The sequence below is a fragment of the Pleuronectes platessa genome, chromosome 7 (genome assembly GCF_947347685.1).
Source record: "Pleuronectes platessa chromosome 7, fPlePla1.1, whole genome shotgun sequence".
In the NCBI taxonomy this organism is placed as follows: domain Eukaryota; kingdom Metazoa; phylum Chordata; class Actinopteri; order Pleuronectiformes; family Pleuronectidae; genus Pleuronectes; species Pleuronectes platessa.
Window position 1 is genome coordinate 2,794,164 of NC_070632.1, and position 21,434 is coordinate 2,815,597.

Below are 21,434 nucleotides of genomic sequence, written 5' to 3' on the forward strand. Positions count from 1 at the left end.
TCGAGCCCCACATCAAACTTCAGGTAATGTCCATGAAGGTCTCAGGAGTCCCGGAGCTGGCTCGCCACCTGGTGGTGACGTCAGTTCAGAGACGTTAGCACCTCAGACCTGCGACTTCCTCTCACTGCACTGTTTCTTTAAGAGTAATGTCTGTAACCGTGTGAACTTTAGAGATCATCTGCACACGAGCGCCGCTGCAAACACGTTCATCTGAACACATCGTCTGGAGCAGGAGCACGAGCTCAGGATCCATCTCCCTGCTCCAGTGGAAACACGGGTCCACCTACAGGAAGTGAAGGAGCTGGAGTCTGAACGTCCAGACTCGTCTGCACTGGAATCCGTCTCCTCTCCTCTCGGCAGAGAGGAGACACTGAAAACTTGAAGGTGAGTGAATGTGTGCAGATGAACTTTTTTGCAGAGCGCAGCAAACATGGCCGCCGGAATCAAACCCGACCCGACTCTCTCTCCCCCAGCGGCTCCCGGTGCTTGGTCTCGTCCAGCCGCCTCACAGAGGCCAGGGCAGGTCGCTGAAGTCCACGGGGCCGCCCAGGCCGGCGTCCGCCTCCAGCAGCGACATGATGACCGCCATGGCCGCCTCGTCGTTACTGGGGCTGCTGGAGCCGGGCTCGTCCATGATGTCTATGCTCAGGTGGGAGTTGTCACCTGGATGGAGGAGGATGGAGGAACAGGTCAGTGAGTTGTGTTTGAGATCAAGTTCAATTTGAAAAAATCTAAAATCATTTTGATACGACTACAGAGTCGATTTGAGACCAAACTCTGTTCTTCTTCTTCTTTTACACCAAATACACAGGTTCTTTAAAGTTTACCGCAATGTTCGACAACATGAACGACAACAACTGAGGCGCGCTCGTGTGTGTGTGTGTGTGTGTGTGTGTGTGTGTGTGTGTGTGTGTGTGTGTGTGTGTGTGTGTGTGTGTGTGAGACTCACTCATGATGGACTGGTTGGAGTACGGGTAGCCGACAGAATCAGGTCCAGGAATGATCCCCGTGCTCGGCAGATCGGGTGTCCCTCCATTCTGAATCTATAGATGACACATAGACACACACAGACACACACAGACACACACAGACACACACAGACACAGACAGATCAGTTTACTATGAAAACTGATCAGTTTCCCCCCCGAACGTTCCGTCTTCATCTTTGTTTCACCACAAAGATGAAGACACTGGGAAAAAACACACGTCTGTGTCTCATATGGATCGTCCACTTACTGAAATATCACTATACAATAAAGACAACACTATATATAACAAGATCCCCAGAGGAGGAAATTCACACGTTACAGGAGCTGAAGAAAAAGGTTTGAGGGAAAACTGAATTTAAGTAAATGTGTAAAAAATGTATAAGAAAGTGCAAAAAGTTCAAAAATAGTTTTGAGTTGCAACTTAGGTCGAAAAAGTCTCAAATCTCAAATACTTTTTTATGAACTATCATAAAAATGTTTATTTTCTAAGTTCTGATGCTGAAAAATCACCAAAAATCTATTTTTTATTGTAAAAGAGAAATTGAGGTAACGTTGAGATGCTTCTTCACTTGGTCACTTTGGCAGTGAGCAGTAAACTGAGCCGTCAGGCGGCTGTGATTTCCTCTCTGTGTTCAGGACTCACGTTCTCCAGCTCACACTGTATCTCACCAGCAGCTGCTCATCGTGTTCACAGCTCAGGTACAAGTTCAGGTTTCACACGTGTGACTCTGACCAGAGGAACCGATTTACAGTCTCTGTTTCTCCGAGCTCAGCTCCAGTGTTTGAGTTCTGAGAATCGCTCCGACACTGGCGACCTACTTCTGACTTTATCTGCACACGCCATCGTGCTGAAGACTTTATTGTGAAGGGATCAAATTGACATGTTGAGGATCAGATGAATGAGACTAGTTTGTGTTTTTGCTGGTGGTTGTTCATTTGTAGACACAGAATGATGTGCAATGGGTGAATCTGGTATTTAAAGCAACACTATCTACATCTTTGACTTTAAAGCAGCAGTGTGATTAAAATAAGTTTGATGGTTGAGTGACTGTGAACATTTCAGAGAAGTTATTAAAAACCAGAGTTTATCTCCAATATTCAGCAGCAAACTTTTAAAACATGAAGAACTCTGAACAATTTGGTGGATTAGTTACAGCTGCAGCTCTTCTGGTTCAGGAAGCAGAGGATCATGGGTAATATCAAGTGTTCAGGTGGGTTTCAGTTCAGTGGGACTACTCAGTCTTTGTTTTCTACTCTACATGAAAACCACTTCATAGGTTGACACATATCTGCAGTGTGTGTGTGTCTGTGTGTGTGTGTGTGTTGGTTACCTTCTTTCCTCCAGGGGAGCAGGTGTCGGGTGGGGGGGTGCTGGTGATGTTTAGAGGGCTCGAGCCACAGCTGGAGGGGGAGGAGCCTCGGATCCTGAGAGAGAGAGACGAGATGTTTGTGATGATTCTAAGATTCACTTCACATTCAAACCTCTGATTAGATATTAGACGACACATAAACTGTAACAACCGGGTCCCAGAGATTTGCAGGTCGACACTTCTTCAGCTTGAAAGCCTCGAGGTTTTAAATTCCCTCGTTCCCTCTCGCCTCACCTCTGAATCTCCATCACTTCCTCCGCAATCATGCGCCCGATCTTTCCTGCTCCGGCTCTCGTGCCGCCCGGGATGCCGGGTACCGTCTGCAGCGCCCGCCTCCCGCCACCTGTCAATCACACAGCGATCAGGATGAGGACATTGTATTCAACGTGAAGAATAATCTGTTTCTGGATAAATCAGTGAAACATGAAGGACTGATACTTTCTCTTTTCATAGGTTTAAGTAGTGACTTACCCTCGGAGGTGAGAGCACTGTCCATACTCTGAGGCGAGGCAGCAGATTGAGGGTATTCTGATCCTTCCACCATCGGACACCTGGACAGAAAACACACGTTAATAATATGATTTTTATGGCTAAGAAATGTGTTTGTGAGGTCACAGTATCGTTGACCTTTTCCCTAACACATCAAATCAGTTCATCCTTGAGTCCAAATTAACCTTTGCACCAAGTTTCAAGAAAAGAGGGACGGATAAACCCAAAAACTAAATATAAGACACATAATAAACTAAGAGACTAAACTTAATCATGTGTTTTTAATGTGTGTGTTTGTGTCTCGTGTTACTTACGACACAACGGTGTTGGTGGAGACGATGTACTCCACCTCCTTGGTCCAGGGATTCATGAAGCTGAACCACCGGCTCCTCAGCGTGATGAAGGAGCCATCTCTGATCTTGAATTTGTAACAGTTGGTGTTGATCTTCTCTCTCATCTGCAGCACTGTGAGAACGAAAGGTCACATGATGAGCACACAGATAAAAACACATGTTTACAGTATTGTTTGTCTGTTATGATCTCTCTGTCTCCAGACAGGCACCTTGTCTGTGGCACTCAGCCAAGTGGCCGATGTCGTCCTGGTGGAAATACTCATAGAAGGATGTTCCCAGCAGCTCCTGGGGCAGGTAGGCGAGGATGGCTGTGGCTCTGGAGACACACACAAACAGACACACACAGAGGTTGTGTTTAATTTGAGCTGTTGAGTGTATGAGCGTTCAATAGTTTAGAAGGCATTGAAAGACGTTAACACTTCAATATGAGACCCCAACAAATTACACCATCTTCCTTCAAATCCTTTGTGAATTTCTATGTTTTCGAACCACTAAGGTCACATGAACAACTGGCCCCTCCCCCACACTGGACCGCGTCTCACCTCTGGTCCACGAAGACGAACTTGCCGTCGATGGCGTGCCGGGAGACGTACTCTGTGGGCTTCACCCGGATGTCTGCCAGACTGGGCTGGGGGACGATGTGGGGGTGCAGGCGGCCGATGGCCACCAGGCAGCTCAGGTTGCAGCCCTCGTTGTCGGGCTCGTTGTCCTCGTCCAGGCCCATCTTGGTGGGGGGCCAGCTCTTCAGGTAGCCCGTGCTGTGGATGGTGCAGAAGCTCTTGCGGTCGGCTGTGAAGAGAGAGAGGGGCGAGGGGCGAGGGACAAGGGTGCTGACGGTTATAACAGGAAATAAAAAAAGAAGAGACTTCACTGGATCCCATTGAACGCTGTAGGGGTGATGGGAGATTCTCACAGTTCAGTGGACAGAAACCAAACAGGGGGTTGAACAACACAACAACTCTTCTGACTTGTGTGTTGATGTAGGTTCTGTGGTGTCACTACAGCTGCCTTCAGACACGAGTGTCGTCAACTGCCTGAAGAACTGGGTCAGAATATTTTGTTTTTCACACATAAAGAACACAGCAGGAGATCGAACGGGGTCAGACTCGTTCACAACCACAGGGACATTGTGAAGTTATGTTGTTGTTACCCAGTCTGAGTACACAAGCATGTCTGATGTCATTGTGTGTGTGTGTGTGTGTGTGTCTGTGTGCACGAGCTAGCAAGAGAGAGGCAGAGAGTTTGAATGAACCTCCTGCAGCTGTGAAGACAGATTTTTACCATTTTTGCATCCGTCGTTTGTTAAATATCATATCATCAACAGGCCGTTGTGGATTTCTTCACATGTGCTCACTCAGAAATTATCCACACAACTCAATCTCCTCGTACATCTGTGTTCTCCCGTTCAGCCTCTTTGGACAGCTTCAGGAAAATGTCCAGACTCCAGTGGACGTCTGGAAGAAGCTTTAGAGAGACGAAGCTTTTCTCTGTCATTTATCCAGATGCCAGTTCAGTCATTAAGTTGTGAATAAAGATGAAGGCCCTCGGGACTTAACCACAACACACCTACACACCAACGACTCTTCCTATTGGTTCAGGGAAATCCAAACCGCACTTGCTGACACACATTTTTAGTTGCCATGGTTCCAAAATTACCTCTCATAAATATTTATGCCGCTTATTCCGAGTTCGCTTCACCGACAACGAGCGAGCAGCCGACGCACTCAGCTCAGAATTCATGATGAAATAACACGAGCCTGTGTTCGGTGTTTGCTTTCACACAACGTGAGGAAGACGAGGGTCACGTTCTCAGCTGTCACAACCCGGATCTGTTGTCTGAACACATTATTTATGTTTCAACAACAAAAAGTCCTCGGGCGTCTTTTGTCGTCAGTTGAGACAAATACGCACACAAATAAATAAGTGGATATTTAGACATGAGAGAAAAGGGAGGGGACTGGTTTCTGGATTTGAGTGTTGATTGACATTTAGCCTGGAAAATATCCATAATCCATATTTTAGTAAGAGGAGATTAAACCACCATCCATTAACATCTCTCTTATGTGGTGTAAATAAAACTGGATAATTTAATATCTGACTCTTAAACGTTGGAATGTGAAGAACGTTCTGTTCTAGTTGATATAAAAAGAAAATCAGAGACATGGTGCCATGTCTTTTTTTTTTACATATCTCCAGCAGAATTTTCCTATTTAGTAGATTTATTTAACAATAACAACAAATGAGTAAATTCCTTAAATGTGAAAAGGCAATAAATGATTTACATAAACAATATTTCTGCAATAAAAATGTTACATAAGGTTAAGTAAGAAAATAGAAGCATTTAAAGAAGCCCACTTCCTCTCCTGTGCTAACTGAGGTGTGATTCCTGCTTCTAATGAGGATGTTGGACCAGAGAACCGGGGCTGATCTCAACAGAGTCTCAAGTACGAGAGTCAACAGCCGAATCTGAACTGGAAAGCTTCCCTCAGACCAGCCTCCCTCAGACCAGCCTCCCTCAGACCAGCCTCCCTCAGACCAGCTCCCCTCAGACCAGCTCCCCTCAGACCAGCTCCCCTCAGACCAGCTCCCCTCAGACCAGCTCCCCTCAGACCAGCTCCCCTCAGACCAGCTCCCCTCAGACCAGCTCCCCTCAGACCAGCTCCCCTCAGACCAGCTCCCCTCAGACCAGCTCCCCTCAGACCAGCTCCCCTCAGACCAGCTCCCCTCAGACCAGCTCCCCTCAGACCAGCTTCACTCAGACCAGCTTCACTCAGACCAGCTCCCCTCAGACCAGCTTCACTCAGACCAGCTCCCCTCAGACCAGCTTCACTCAGACCAGCTTCACTCAGACCAGCTTCACTCTTCCACTCACTTTGCTTCCATCGGCAGGAAGAGGGTTTGTGTGACATTTAGGACAACTCACCTTTTTTCTTCGAGCAGGTGGAGGGAAAGTCTTTATCTTCTACTTTGACCGAAGGCCTGTTGCACTTCATCCTGCAGAAAAATGACCGTCTGGCTCCAGAACAGAGTCGAGACGGACCCGGAGTGATGTCTGTCTTCACTGGAAGACCCGCTGCGAACACACAACACAAATACACAACAGATAACATGTTAGCAGGCCTCATTTTTGTTTAATTCTAACTTGTCGAAACATTATTCTATTGTCTGCAATGTATTGCATCATCATCAGCTGACAGTCCATCCATCAATCAGACACTTGCACATATTTACTTTATGATGCATCTGTTTCAGGAGTTGACTGAAGCTAAATGCACCCATTCTTTCTCCAGATGTGTTTGTAGTTTAAAAATACAGACGAAAATATATTCAACGATTTCTAATCTTTGTCCTCTATACCTGGTTCTATTCTCAACCATTATAATATTTCATAGAATCTCAACTTTTTGTAAATCGAGATTTCACAAAATAGATGCAGACGTGTGTTTGGGTTTATTTACTTTTAGCGTCGATGAGCCTCTCTCGTGGGGCCGTGTCGGAGGAGGACAGCTGCTCTTTGACCTTGGCAATGTCCTTGGGGTGAAGGTAGTCAAACAGACTCTGACCTATCAGGTCGTTCTGGACACAGAGGGGGGGGGAGATATACGAGAGTGAGTGAGGAAGACAGATGGAGGGATCACTGTAAACACCATCTTCCATGAAGCTGTCGACATACCTGGCTGTAGTTGAGTATTTTGTAGACCGATTCAGAAACAAAGAGAATTTTGCCGCGATCGCATCCGACAACAAACAAGAAACCATCAGCAGCCTGCAGGAAAACACAGGAAACAACAGAATAAGGATGAACATTTATATCAAATGAACAGAACACATTGTGAACTGGGTGGAAAATCAAATATTATTAGTTTTACTGTCTGCATCAGTTAACAAGAAGCCAAACTCTGTATTACCAGAGTCAGACGTCTGCACTCACCCTTAGTATCAAGTGCTTGAGTTCATCATCTGACAGGAAGGAAGGCTTGTAGTTGGCCTCTGTGTACGGGTTGGCTGCACCTACACAACAGTAAGCACAACAATAAACACACACTCAGACATGTAGGTCACCACACCTCACCTGCAGCTCACACACTTTGTTTTCCTCCTCATGTAAAAGTGCTAAAAAGCTATTTTTGCAAGTAAACAATAATGAGTGTTAACGTGGACTTCAAGTTTTTTGAGAATTAAGGATAAAGGCCGACACAGAATTGTTGATCAAACCCAAATCAAATCACTGATTATTGGCTCGGATACTAAAATCTCAACCTCACTCTCCTAATCTACAATCATCTTATTGATGAATCAGTTGCAGCTCTATCTATGAGCCCATTGTTAAAGATTTACAGTCAGATGAGGCAAAGGTCATAATATGTCTGCATGTACATCCCTTATGGCTCTTTGACAGGTTGTGTACAGTGTGTGAGTAGAATGTGTTTGCAGTATTATTATCAGCAAACCATTATCCATGTTCACACCAAAGAAACTTGCTATTTAAATGTTTTTTAGTCATTCACAGGCTTCTCTACCCCCTCACACTCTGAGCCATGTGCCATCATCATCATCACATCCATCCTAACCTCTGAGTGTCTTCATGTGCTGGACGGCCATGCGCAGGACCGTGAGCTTGTCCAGCTTGCGGGACATGGCGTTACAGGTGGGCACCAGCGACGCCAGCTCGTCGATGAAGCTGTTCATCTTGTCCCTGCGCCGCTTCTCGATCTGGCTGTGAGCCTCTCTGTGGAGGAGGGAGCAGAACACCATCAACACGCTGAACTCGTCAAACTTCCTTCTGTTTAAAAAACCTGCCTCGCTGAGATTAATCTGAAAGTAAATATCAAGAATCAGCTCGGTTGGATTTGACCTTTTCCGTAAGAGACAGATGCAAGATCAGGCAAGTTGTCCCTCACTTTAGAGTCTTATCTGAACCTGATATAAAACAGTCCATCAGTCAGGACGTAAAGAAAACATCCGTGGGTCTGTCCCACTCGTCTGTTCTGCCCAGACTTGAATCTGGCAAGATACAGAAAGACGAGTTCTTTCCATTCAAGAGAAGAGAGCTTGTCATTAGCCACTAGGTGTAGTGTGCTCTTACAGGCCCTCAGCTCCACACATCTATACACTTCAATGTGTAAAGTTTCTTATTATCAACACACACAAAGATTTATCTGTGCCCAAAGACAGGCTGACATTTAATTCATGTTGGAGAGATTATCAGAGATAAAGAGAGAGAGACAGAGAAAGAGCCAGAGAGGGAGAGAGAGAAAGAGAGAGAGAAAACAGAAGGTGTTTTTATACCTTGCATTCTTAATCCGGCCCTGTTGGTCACTGGAAAGACAAACAAAGACGTTTTAGTGAAGTGGCGAAAAGAGGGAACGTTTCAGAGTGAAAAATAAACCACAAGGTTTAAATGAGTGTGACAGAAGGGCTGGGGTGAGTAAAGGGAGGGAGGGAGGGATGGAGGGAGGGAATGGAGCCACGGCAAACCTCACAGGTTCTGTAACTAGCCTCATTTATCAGTCTCATAAGAAACAAAGCTTATGCAAGGTGAGTAAAGCTCTGGGGTTGTATCTGCCTGAGACCATCTCGTGACTGATGTAATACAAACGGGATGTAGGTTCATCAAACCTCCTCACAGTATCATTCACGCAGTTATGCAAAACAAATGAAAAATGAATGAGGAGTATTCAAAACCAGCCCACAGGCACGCGGATAACATCTAACATCTAATATCAGATATTATAAAACAAATCACTGTGTCGGTTTTTATCGATGTTTAGAGATTAAAAGATTAATTATCTCACAGGTCAGATCATTTAGAACGTTAAGAGAAGTTTGGGCGAAACCTCCAGTGTTGTTATTTTTGCACCAGGTCCCCACTTGGTCCCAAATGTCCTGAATTGGTACAAATTGTGGCTAAAATGTGACTCTTCACCTTCCTTCCTCTTTTTGTGACGGGGGTTTTCCAGCTGCTGAGTCCCAGACCCAAGTTACCAGGTTTGTTGTGTTAAACACACAAACCCTCTCAACTCTGAGTCTGAGTTGTTTTCAGACGAGCATTGTTTCCTGCAGCGTTGAGCTGGAAATTGAGTTGACGGCTTATTTCGGTCAAAATGTGTTTCTCTACCATAAAAACAAGGTTGACATGTTTGACAACTTGATTTTCACCAGAAGGGATCGTTTACTGAGGAGAATGTTTGTTTTACTTTGTATAATTTTGGGGAACCAAAGCCTTCAAGTTGAGTTTAACTGGTTTCAAAAGGAAACTGGCTCATTTCAACAGCAGGAAAAGGACAAACAGATGAAAACATAGTGAGGATTAAAGCTGTCACCACTGTGACCTCTTACCCTCCAAGCTTATCTTTGTCTGGGTCCATGTCACTACGGAGGAAAAGACACAGGACATTCATTTTAGGCCACATCTTAATATCCACAGCGCTTCATAGAACAGTTCACTGGGTTCAGCAGCTTTGCTTTGTCTATTATTTGATGGTGACAAATCAATTGTAGTTAATTATGTGTGTTAGACAGATTCAACTTGTCTTTAAATCGATAAAACTTTAAGTTGGTTGAACTTACTCGAAGGAGAAGCCATCAATTCTGCAAAAAGAAACAAAAATATATATTAATTAGATTCTTTCATTGAGACATTGATTCTTGTGATTATTTATAATATAAAACAGACGCACTGATTTATAGAGTTCATACACTGTGCATATATTTTTTAAAGACTGGGACAGAGTGATTAAATAAATTGTAAAAATTGCATTAGTTTCAGTTAATTACTATGGTCATTATTCTTTTGTTCCTTCTTGCTCTGCACTCCGGTCTATCTCTCCTGCTCTTACTGGTAGTCGGTGGTGCTGCCCTTCCTCTTGCGCGTGTAGTCCATGCCAGGCGTGCTGATGGAGCTGGAGATGAGGTCGGTGGAGCCGGGGGACATGAAGTCAGTCATTGTTGACGAGATGTCCATCCTTTGGTCTGCCATCAGGTCATCTGCAGAGAAGAGACAAGAATGAGGTGAGAAGAGGCCGCTGTTTGTGCTCTTGATGAAGGAAGATAAGTAAAAAACCTTCATGTCACACGTGGGACAGAGCTTTAGAAATACCAGCTCCGAAGCTCTGCCCGAGTTAATATGGCAGGTTGAAAGTCCCGCAGGTTACTGAAGAACTAATTGCCTTTGTCTAATAAATATAATTATTAATCATTTTAATATGAAGCACTGTTTGCCCTCTGCACAGGGCTGCAGTGCGCACTAACACACACACACACACAGTGAAGATAACAACCAATCTCTTTACTGTACAGAGCAATAAAAAGTCTCCCACAATGTTTTTTTTATAATAATAATACAATTATAATCTGTAGAGTCTATGTGATTATGTTAGTTTACCAAAAGTTAGTTTATGGGAAATTCTTGTAAACTAAGTTTGTGTCAGAGACAAACCAGTCAACTGCAGACAGTGACTCAGAGCAGCAGCAGAGGGAGGAGGGACGAGCACAGGAAGACAGGAGGACAGAGTACAGAGGACAGGGGGAACAAGGACACAAAGACAGAGGACTGGGGGAAGGAGGACAGAGGACAGGTAGAAGGAGGCCAAGGGAAAAGGAGGAGCAAGGACAGAGGAGAGGAAGACACAAAGACAGGAGGGCAGAAGGAGCGATGGATACAGACTCATGTCTTTTATTTAGTAAATGTTACTGTTGCTCCTCTAGAAACTGTTTTTAGTAATGTCTATAATTTCATATGATGGAACATATATGAAATAAAATATAAATTTTCAACCACATTATGCATTCTGTGGTTTAAAATACATTTATTTCATTAAGCAATTTCTCTCCTGCTTTGTGTGTAACAAAGTAAAGATGTGTATTCTTAAATTCTCCTCTACAATTATTTACTATATGTAAACAATCAGGGAGACAAGCATTAAAATGACAGAGATAGTTGTCATGATGGGTCGGAGACCTCATGAAGTGACACTCACCACAGATGTTCATCACTGCCTCTGTGTTAAAATCATTTCCTTCCATCCACTCGTGAGCCCTCAACTGTCAAACAGACAAAACATCACGTTTACAACCAACCGGCGGTCGGACAGGAATCAACACACAGAGAAAGAAGAAGAAAAACAAAACACACAAACACACACACACAGTTACAGTTTCCTGGACACATGCTGCTATAACATCATGACATCTAGGTCAGATGGGGGGGGGGGGGGGGGGGGTAAACAGGAAGTTGCATGTATAGAAATACTGTATGTCTCAGTTGTTATAATTTCTCATCTAGATCTGGGTCAGACCACATCAGCTGCATGAGAGTAATTCATCTAATGTATGTGTGTTTATATAACAGGGAACATATAGATGATCCTGGTTAAAGACAAGTGGAGCAACAGATGTGATGTATGTGTGACTTCTGGCTGCAGCCAATCAGCAGCCCCCATCCCCGGTTAGGCTTTAATAAACGGCGTGAAACATCCTGATTGACAGCTGAGACAGACTCTTGATTGGTGGAGCATGTGTGTGGGTGGAACCTCTATATCGCAGCCCTACACTAAGGTCACTACTGCACTGACTCTGACTTCAAGTGACGTTAAAAGTGCAAAATGATGTCGCCCCTATCCGGGATATTTTAGCTTCATTAAAGCTGAAGCACGTTGTCTATTTTCCGTTGTTTCTTTACTAACAACGGAAAATAGTAGCCGGCAGCAGAATATGGAAATATAGAGGCAGATGAGGTGAGAAGAAAAAGTACCAAAAACAAGTCTCTGTTTTTCTGTTAATGTTTTCAACACTGTGACAGTTTCCTCATGAGTCAGACTGATGCAGACGAGGAGGTGAGACCAGGCTGCATATGAAGAACAGTTACCTTGATAGGAAACTGGGACAGGCCTCCTGGACGGGCCTGGTGGCGTCTGGATCGGTCTGGTCCGCTCAGTTCAGATCTGTGAGTTTCGGTTCAGTCTGACCTGGTTTGATCCAGTTTGATCTGAGTGGGTGTGAACCATCAACCTCTGCAGAGAGACCAAGAGAAAACTGTCAGTCAAGTGCAAATCTTTTAAATCTGAGAATATATAAAACAAAATCATTCGGAAAAAGGCAAAGGACAAAACAAAAGAGAGCTCCTTATGTTCAGTACTGCTGACCTGAAAAATGTCAAAACTGAATCTGGGCTAAATGAATAATTTCCTGAGGCTTCATGATTTTCTCTTTACTGTCGTACATTGTTGTAAATGCTCTCATTCTGACATTAGACAGGATGATACTGTTAAAGCCAGTCCTTGTTATTTAACCTGTTTAAATCACTGCCTCTACAAACCCACTCACACCACGTTAACATGTGGTAGAAATCCAGAGTGGGACAGACCTGCTGTCCCACTCGTCTCTGAGCTTTAACTGTATAACTGCTGTTTAGAAGGGGGTTAAGCAAACACTGGGACAGATGGACTCTTCCACGGTGCTTATCGTTGTGTGAATTCGAGTCTGGTGTAATCATTTAATGGATTAGTCAAGTACAAGTCTTATCTGCCAAACAGGTTGGTTAATTACTGTTACTGGTGCAGTGCCCGTTGTAAACGTGTCTGTTTGTAATGCCGTGTTCTCTTGTCCTGTGATGATGCTCCACAGCTACTTCAGAATTATTCCTTCTATATGTCTATTTATCTTTAGTGAGTCCTCATCAAATCACTTCTACAATATCCAGTCATACGTTATCGTTTGTGTGCCGGACGTTGTGTGCAGAGCTTTTTATAAACAACAGAGTTCTCATCTTTTTAAAATAAAAACTTAGTCCTCTCCGTATAAAGCAGAGACTGAATGTTGTCCTTTTGCTTTGAAGAGAATTTGCCAAACGGAAAGCGAGTCTGTGAATGTTGTTGCCATGATGGGGATCTGCTCTGGTCAGTTCATCTGTGTCTGTCTGGTACAATGGAAACTAGGGCTACGTTGTAGCACTTGCGGGCCCGAGCACCCGCACGTTGAAGCCTGTTGCGGTCGGTGGAGAGAGCGATCGATGACCAAGCGCACATCATCGATCGAGCATGCACTTCTCCACGTTAAATGCGTTTTGCGCTCTGCGGCAGTAGGTTTGCCAGTAGGTGGCGCCATCACTATTAATACGCACAGACATATATATCTGTTCATGTAGGCGCTCTGATGTAGCGTGAGCAATTTTGTGTCAATCGGACAATGTTAACACAACTTAATTTTCACACTGATCAGTAGGTGGCGCTCTGACCCTGAACTAATATTTATATGTGGAGCTGTTCAGATCAGGATTGTGATCATAGGTCAGAAGTTTGGAGCCAGTTGGATAAGGCAGTGTGGATTAACAAAGTACTTCCTGTTTCATGGATAATCAGTAGGTGGCGCTATGACACTGAGGAAATATTGACACATAGAGCTGTTCAGGCTTGTACTCTTATCATGTGACAGAAGTTTGGTAGTGATAGGACAATGCACAGTGGACTTATGAAAACATCGTGTCCTTTGGCGAAGGATGATCCTTCGCCGCACCTCAATGTTTAAATGGTTTGAGGAAATGTCACAATTCTGACCTTGATTCAATGACTTGACTGAGCTCATTTGAGCTGTATATCTTAAAGCAGCCAGGAGCAGTTCATCAAAGAATAAAACATGTCAATTCATGTTGCCACCAGGGGGCGCTGTGATTTCAAGTCATAATTTCTGTGTAGATGTCATCAGGCCGAAACTCTTGTCTTACATGTCTAGTTTGGACTTGATTGGACCATGTATGTTCGAGATACAGATGCTCGTGTTTTTATGGCGTGTAACCAAACTTTAACCCCATGCCACGGTCACACGGTGTGAAGGGAAAGAAATCCCTTAATCAGTTTTTATCTCCATCTTGTTGTGATGGCACTGATCTTAATTTGAAGTTAATCTGATGAAAGCCCTGGGACAAGTGCATCAAGTAAAAATGTGGAATATGGAAAAAAAATGGCCACTTAATCCAAAATGGCGGCCTCCCTGTTTGGTCAAGCATACCTATCCAAGATATTTTTTTGTTTGTTATGAAACGACACATGTCCCGATAGATTTGTATAAATGTCGGCCATCGTAGTGCCGGGGTTGCCCTATAGGGGGCGCTGGTCAGTTTTTTTGCCACGCCCATTTCTTAAAACCATATGAATATCTTCAGGGGGGGGCTGTTGTTACACACATGTAGTTTGAGAGAGATAGAATCATGAACACTGAAGTTACAGCAATTTCGTGTTTCACGGCGAGTTGATGAACTTTAATGCCACGCCATTCATATGGCGTTTGACGAAAAGTCACGGTAATCTTATGTCTTCATTGTCAATGTCTTGGGACCCATTTGATACAGTTTGACATGGTTGAGGTCAGTGGATGAGGAGAAATTCATCCAAGTGTAAGACAAGCAAAAAACAAGACATTTCCTGTTGCCACCAGGGGGCGCTGCGGTTTTAAGTCATCATTTATGCATAGATGTCATCAGGCGGGGACTATTGTCTTACATGTCTAGTTTGGACTTGATTGGAACATGTATGTCCGAGATACAGATGCCCGTGTTTTGATGGCGTGTAACCAATTTTTAACGCCATGCCACGGTCACACGGTGTGATAAAAAAAAAATCCCTCAATCATTTTTTATCTCCATCTTGTTGTGATGACACTCATCTGAATTTGAAGTTGATCTGATGAAAGCCCTGGGACAAGTACGTAAAAGTAAAAATGTGGGATATTGCCAAAATGGCCACTAAAAGCAAAATGGCGGACTTCCTGTTGCGTTTTTCATAATGCTCCATGAGACTTTTTTTCATGACTGGTCACGATACACCTATATCCAGATTTTGATGAAAATCCGTTATGTGGAAACCTAGGGGCTGGTTCCAGGGGGCGCTGTAGAGCCATTTTGCCACGCCCAATTCCAATTACTCCAGAATACTAAAATATCCGCAGACCTTGAATTTCCTGCAAAGTTTCATAACTTTTTGAGCATGTCTAGACCCTGAAAAAGCCCCCCAAAGGGAAATAATAATAATAATAATAATAATAATAATAATAATAATAAAAATCCTTACAGATTCAATAGGGCCTCTCACCATTCGGTGCTCGGGCCCTAATAATCAAATCATCCAAATGATCTGGCAGCGATTTTGACCTGCGGTTGGATCCAGTTGCTGCTGCAGTTTAGTCGAGGACGTAGAAGAAGGCACGTTCAACTCGGTCCACAGACTGATTGGAGACTTGTCACATGTCTATGGAATGAGGTCTATCGATGGAATTAGTAGATAGAATAAAAATAAATGATAACACGATAGAAACCAGTCTGAAGCTGTGACCAGACTGATTCCTGTGAGGATCTGGAGGAAACACTGTGGTGGGTTTTCTTGAATGTTTAATGTAGTGACATGAAAATGCAAAGCTCAAGAAGCAGTGCTGAAGCAGCAGGCAGCCGACTACTGGGTCAGGACAGACTCAGTGAGCTCTTATACTGGGACAAAGCTCTGGGCTGGAGGGGGGAAAACCACCATGTCATGATTGAACACTGAAAGGAACTGGTGCTGGAGTGAAAAGTGGGTCAGCCGGTCTCTATGGTCTCAAACCAGCCAGCCTCAATTTCCATCCACCACCTACTTCTACTGTGTCCGTGAGTCAGCATGCCATTCAGCTGAGCTGCCCTGTTCGACACTCTGCGCCCACTCAGCCAGTCAGGAAGCGAGGAGACGTCCGGGCATCACATCAGCTCCACGCTCTCCCCAATCAGAGACAGGATCTCAACCATGGACAGACACAGATCCTCCGATACCATTCCAACTGTTAAATTAACAAACTATGACACTATGTGACCAAACAAATAAAATGGAGATATGATCATTTTCCGACCGACACCAACTTTCGAAGCTCTCCATCATTTTGATCTGAACTCCTCGCCTGTCGAGTTTCCTGATTGTATCTCACATGGTTACAGGTGGACCGGCTGCTGTGCGTGTCTCCAGGACAACGATTGCTATGATGACACGCAAACACACAAACACACACGGGGAGACACAATACCGGCCCGGCTGTCTGCGCACATAATGATTCATCGTCTCATGGTTTCAACTTGAAATTAGCCAGATACTGGCAACCTCCAGTCTGTGTGAAGCTGCACTTCTCAGTTCTCTTACATGGACCAACTGTGTCACTACTTGTAATGAACACCGAGAAAATGATCACCCAACTCCAAGAGGTAATTTTACGGTTTCGGCTCATCGACCTCGTTTCCACCAGCGGAGACCAGCCGACACAAACACTGACCAGCCGCAAACAACTGGAACTTTGTGTGTCGCACAGTCGGAAAACACACAAACTCAAGAGGAATGCTAATGTTGCACTTTGAGGGAGTTCAGCACGAGATCAGCTACTTCATGAGGAACATCTAAGGCACTTAACAACACCGGAGTTCTTTGAGTGGAAGCAGTTTATAGAGGCATCGATTCACATTATACTTTCTTAAGGGCCGTCCACCCGGGGATGAGATCACCCGCAGGACGTTGTGTGTGTGAACAAACTCTGAGACGGAGATTTAAAACAAACTGCACAACACACACACACACACACACACACACACACACACATGCATCTTTCAGACATGAGCTTTGAAAAATGTCCGTAAAAATTGAGCAGGAGAATAATGTTGTTATTTCCGAGGGCCGGTGACAGCAGTGCAGATTAAAATATCAGAACCCGTTTCACTTACCGTGTTTAAATATACCGCACGTTCAAAACGCATGTAATGCATTTGATCCTCAATGGTTTTTCAGCCTCTATATCGAGCACGGAATATGAGGTTTCAAAAATAACAAAATTCAAGTCGACTGAAGAAGCAGACGCTTAAGGCGTTGATGCTCATGCTGTTGCCAGGGTAACCCGCATCCAAATCAGCATTCGAGTGCTTCATGGCTTTATTATGATTATTATAATATATGCATTACCACAATACAATTTGAGACTGAAATCCCACGTTATGCATCAACATTACTTTTTATCGTCAAGGTCACTTTATCTCAGAGATAGTTTGTGCATCGCGTGACCGAGTCATGTGACATGCACTGTAAAGCACAACCCTGGAATGAGGATCCTCCCTCAAACAAAAACAAACATATAGATCATTATCATTTTTAAATCATTCTGTCTTTTAAAAGTAAGTATGAGAAATATGAGGGAATCAAAGTTCAACCAAACTGAAGAAAGCACCTGTCGCCTATCACCTCATCCAATCACTCAGCTGCTGAGTTGTTCCCTTCTTACAACCGCTCCAACACAATATTGAATCAAGAAGGTTACAGAGAAGAGACTTGTTATGACTCTGAGTCATAATGTGTGTGTTTATGTTGTGTATGCCGTAACAGGACTGCCCATACACTTCACCTCTGACCATGTGTATGTGTCCAGATTGTTTATGTGCAACAGTGAAGGAAGAGTTTAAAGCTTGAAAACTGTGCTTGTGCATTTTATTGCAGAGGAAAATAAAATATAAAATGATTGTCTGTACAGTAAATGTGAAGCTGGAGCAAACACCAACTGTAAATATGATAAACACATTAACCAAGCTCTGACAACAAGCAACAATTTCCAACTAAAAGAATCTCTACACCTCACGCACTATATCTGTTAATGAATTTCATACAAAGACAATTTCATATTCTCATACTTGAGAATATGTGTATTAATTTCTTTGCCTTCAGGGTCTCCAGGAAGTTGCCCGTATATTTCCTTTAAAGACAAATCAATCAGGGCAGCCCATTTTATTTTCCTGTTTATGAATAAGAGACATTTATCAACATCATACCTTTTAACTCACGAGAGGGAGTCGTTTATTGAGGGTTTATTTAGGCTCTTTGGTAAACACTGCAACAACGTGGTCAAGACTGCAGATGTTTTCACTTGCGCTGCCTGATTACAAGTCTACAAGACTGTGTGGACATATACAGTCTGTGCTTGACTGACAGCTCTCTATAACTACACAATCACTACTCTAAACACACAGTCGCACTAAATCGCAGTGGAGACGAGACGGATCTGCTTGCTGTCATGAGTCGATCATACCCCGCATGCTTTGTAAACACCTGAGGAATGCTGCTGTTTATGCTTTTAACCCTGATCACGCTTTTAACCCTGATCACGCTTTTAACCCTGATCACGCTTTTAACCCTGATCACGCTTTTAACCCTGCTCACGCTTTTAACCCTACTCACGCTTTAAACCCTGCTCACGTCATTTCCTGTCCTGGTTTCTTACAAGATTGTGGAAGGAAATGTTTCCGACAGCAGCAGTGGTCTGAGAGACTCTCAAAGTTAAAAAGCCAAAGCTCTGCGGTTAAGGGAGCCCCTCTCCTGAAACACCTTGCAGCAGCCTGGTCATTACTTACTATGGGATGTCACAGTGACCCACATTTGCATTACACACACTAAGCTGCTCTTCTGGCCCAACACCACCAGTCAGGTAAAGCCAGAGCAGAGGCCGAGATGTCCTACACATGCTGGAGGCAGTTAATCAAACATGTCTGCTTCTAAACAAGGCAACATTTAAATAATAATAATGATCAAAAATCACCTGGTTCTAGATAACTCAACATCAAACCGTGGAATAACGTTGTAAACAATATTAAATACAGTACAAAAAAAACACCAGCTACTAATGAGAGCAGTGGTTTGTGCTCCACTGGGATTTCTGCATCTCGTCAACTTTCCAAATCAAAATCACGAGGCAGACAAGTTGAAGACCATAAACAAAATGCTCACAAGTCCTTTTTCTTCACATTATTAGTTCACCTTTAACTTTTCATGTGTTTTCATGGACAGGTCTTCTTAAGAGAAACCACTGGTTTGCTTGTCTTGATGATAAACAGGCCGGTTCCCTGCAGCTCTGCCGAATCATCCCGACAAACTTGCGTTATCAAAATGCCTTTGTGTCAACAGATCAGCACTAATGCAGGTTGCTACCTGTGCACAAGCCTAAAACAACAACACTTGTGAGTCCAAGTCTGAAGTTCAGGGCGGATGTCTTTCCTGTCCGGAAAAGCTTAACACGTTTACTACTGATAACACCGGGAGTTTGGAAGATATGACATTGTTTTACGATAGAAAAACACAATTTGTTTCATATTATGTTCTATTGTGTCACAAATCACACGTTTTGAGGCAAGTCGACAACATGAACAAACTCTAATGGACATTATCTGTGACACAGAACGGGCCATAAGGACTAAGACGACCCAGGACACAACCAGGACCTCGTACCTAAAAGACTATGTCTGTTGCCATGAAGTAGTTTGTGTATGAAAGTCTGTCATGAACCAGAAATCTGTAATAACGCCACAGACTGGTCCCCACAACAGACAAACAAACGAACGGACTGGAATGAAAACAAAACCATTTGGGTAAACAGTCTACAGTTATAGAAATGTCTATTCATTCGCGTTGCCGTTATAAACAAATAGATGAACTCAAAATAATTTGGGTCATATCGCATGGACGTAGATCACACTACTGTTGATCCGACTTTAAAAGATTCTAACAGAAACATAGGGACGGTAACAAAACAATATCAAAGTCGAATATATCAAAATACTGCTCATGTACTGTGTGAACAAAAAGAGGACAATTTAAAACGACAACCTTTACTCACCGACAAAAACAAGTTTTATAATAATGCTAAATATAATGGGATATTTAACTATATTGACCTACATCCATAATTATCTTGATAAACGTCACATTATTCTTTCTTCACTCTGGAGCAAAATGGAGTCTTTAAACATAATGAAAATAATAATTATCAATATTGTCCAATGAGATTTTTTTTAATAGTAGGCTCTCAACCCTATTTAAAAAGATAGGGTTAGGGCTAGTTGCATTTTTAACAATCCAACATTTAATACAATAAATATCTCAAATTAACATTTAGACTTTTCACATGACTGGTCCCCAAACAGACTACGAACTTCCACTGGGAAACACTGAGTTCACAAACATCCCACGGATCCTCAGCTGGTGAGTGTGAGTCACAGGATGAAGTGGAATTAAAAAGCAACCATCCCTCCTGCTGCTGAAGATCCCCCCCCCCTCCCCTCCATGTCAGGGATCCCCTGCTGCAAACCGACCCAGCGGCTGTGGACCCAGAGCCCGGTGCCAGCAGCGCCCGTGACCCTCTTCAGGGGAACCATTACGGGAGACTGCAGCCCAGTCGACCCAGTTCCCACTGCCAGCGACTAGTGTCACGGTATTTTATAACCAATCATGAGGCTGCTGTTTCGAAACAGCCCACATCTCAAGTGCGAGTCCCCCCCCCCCCCCCCCCCCCCTCCCACTGTGCCGTTTAGAGACGTAAAGCTAACGACGGGGGGGGGCTTTGATTTTGGCTTTGAAGTTAGCATGGCAGGATGCTGTCGAAGAACCCCCGTGCTGGAGCTGCCCACCGAGGCCTGTTTACATAGCTAGCCTGCTAGCATCGATAGCACAGCTGCCTTGGGGTTAGTTGACATTTAACACGCACCCCCCCCCCCCCCCCCCTGGCGCTCGCCTCTTGCACACGAGTCCCGCAAAACACGCACGGCCCCCTAACAACAGATGAACCCCAGAAAGAGGGGGGGGGGGGGGCGTAGTCCCTAATGTTAGCATTCAGCTGCTAGCTCGACTGGCTGTCAGGAGCTGGGCAGCGAGCTAACGTCCCTGCTCCGGGAAAACCACAGTGACGTGACCGCGGAAAAACATCGACGGTACCGCCGCAGATCATCCGCCGCCGAGCACCCCCGAGCCGCAGGTTCGAGCGCCCGCAGGCCGGGGTCCGCCGTGTACTCACCGCGGGTCCGCCGGGGTCCGTGTCTCCATTGGAAGCCACCGGGCGAGCTGCGATAACGACCCGCACCAGTGTGACATAAACGAATCGCAGCCGCTGACCCAGTTTCTCTTCAGCGTCATGCCCGTCGGACCACTAACCTAGTTTTTCAGCCAATGGCGTGCGGGCTGCTGCAGGAGGCGTCCCGGCGACCAATGGGCTGCGAGCTCGGGCTGGGGAAAGATGACGGACAAGATGCTCGGCCAATCGGAGCGCGAGGAGAACGGAATGCAGAGGCCACTCAGTGTGTTGTGTTGTGTTATTATGTGTGTGTGGGTGTGTGTGTTTGTGTCTCCAGGGTTTAAATGTGTTATTATGTCATCACTCATGTCAATTTGTCAGCTGTCATTTAATTGACTGTCAGTCTCTTT

General features: G+C 44.4%; 1 protein-coding gene across 2 annotated transcripts; it reads right to left on the minus strand.

Annotated features, from left to right (window-relative positions):
* Nucleotides 1-505: 505 nt before the first annotated feature.
* bmal1a (basic helix-loop-helix ARNT like 1a) lies at nt 506-21,160 on the minus strand. Of its 2 annotated transcripts, XM_053426538.1 has the most exons (20): nt 21,028-21,160; nt 12,068-12,212; nt 11,181-11,244; nt 10,041-10,188; nt 9,772-9,792; nt 9,541-9,573; nt 8,491-8,520; nt 7,773-7,930; nt 7,133-7,212; nt 6,875-6,967; nt 6,660-6,777; nt 6,125-6,274; nt 3,744-3,990; nt 3,411-3,517; nt 3,163-3,313; nt 2,831-2,910; nt 2,594-2,702; nt 2,321-2,414; nt 950-1,043; nt 506-663 (listed from the first exon to the last, which is right to left on the minus strand). In XM_053426538.1, the coding sequence occupies exons 3-20, from the start codon at nt 11,224-11,226 to the stop codon at nt 506-508; spliced, it is 1,917 nt and encodes a 638-aa protein (XP_053282513.1). In that variant the 5' UTR covers nt 11,227-11,244; nt 12,068-12,212; nt 21,028-21,160. The 2 variants fall into 2 exon arrangements, with proteins under 2 accessions (XP_053282513.1, XP_053282514.1); XM_053426539.1 differs by lacking the exon at nt 11,181-11,244.
* Nucleotides 21,161-21,434: the final 274 nt, after the last annotated feature.

Bases quoted from the DNA above. Each gene is read 5' to 3' on its own strand.
- bmal1a (XM_053426538.1), bottom strand. From the start codon at position 11,226: ATGGAAGGAAATGATTTTAACACAGAGGCAGTGATGAACATCTGTG. The intron at 7,931-8,490 runs GTATAAAAACAC...CCTCCTCCACAG, and splicing joins GGCCGGATTAAGAATGCAAG to AGAGGCTCACAGCCAGATCG. The intron at 7,213-7,772 runs GTTAGGATGGAT...ACTGTTGTGTAG, and splicing joins GCACATGAAGACACTCAGAG to GTGCAGCCAACCCGTACACA.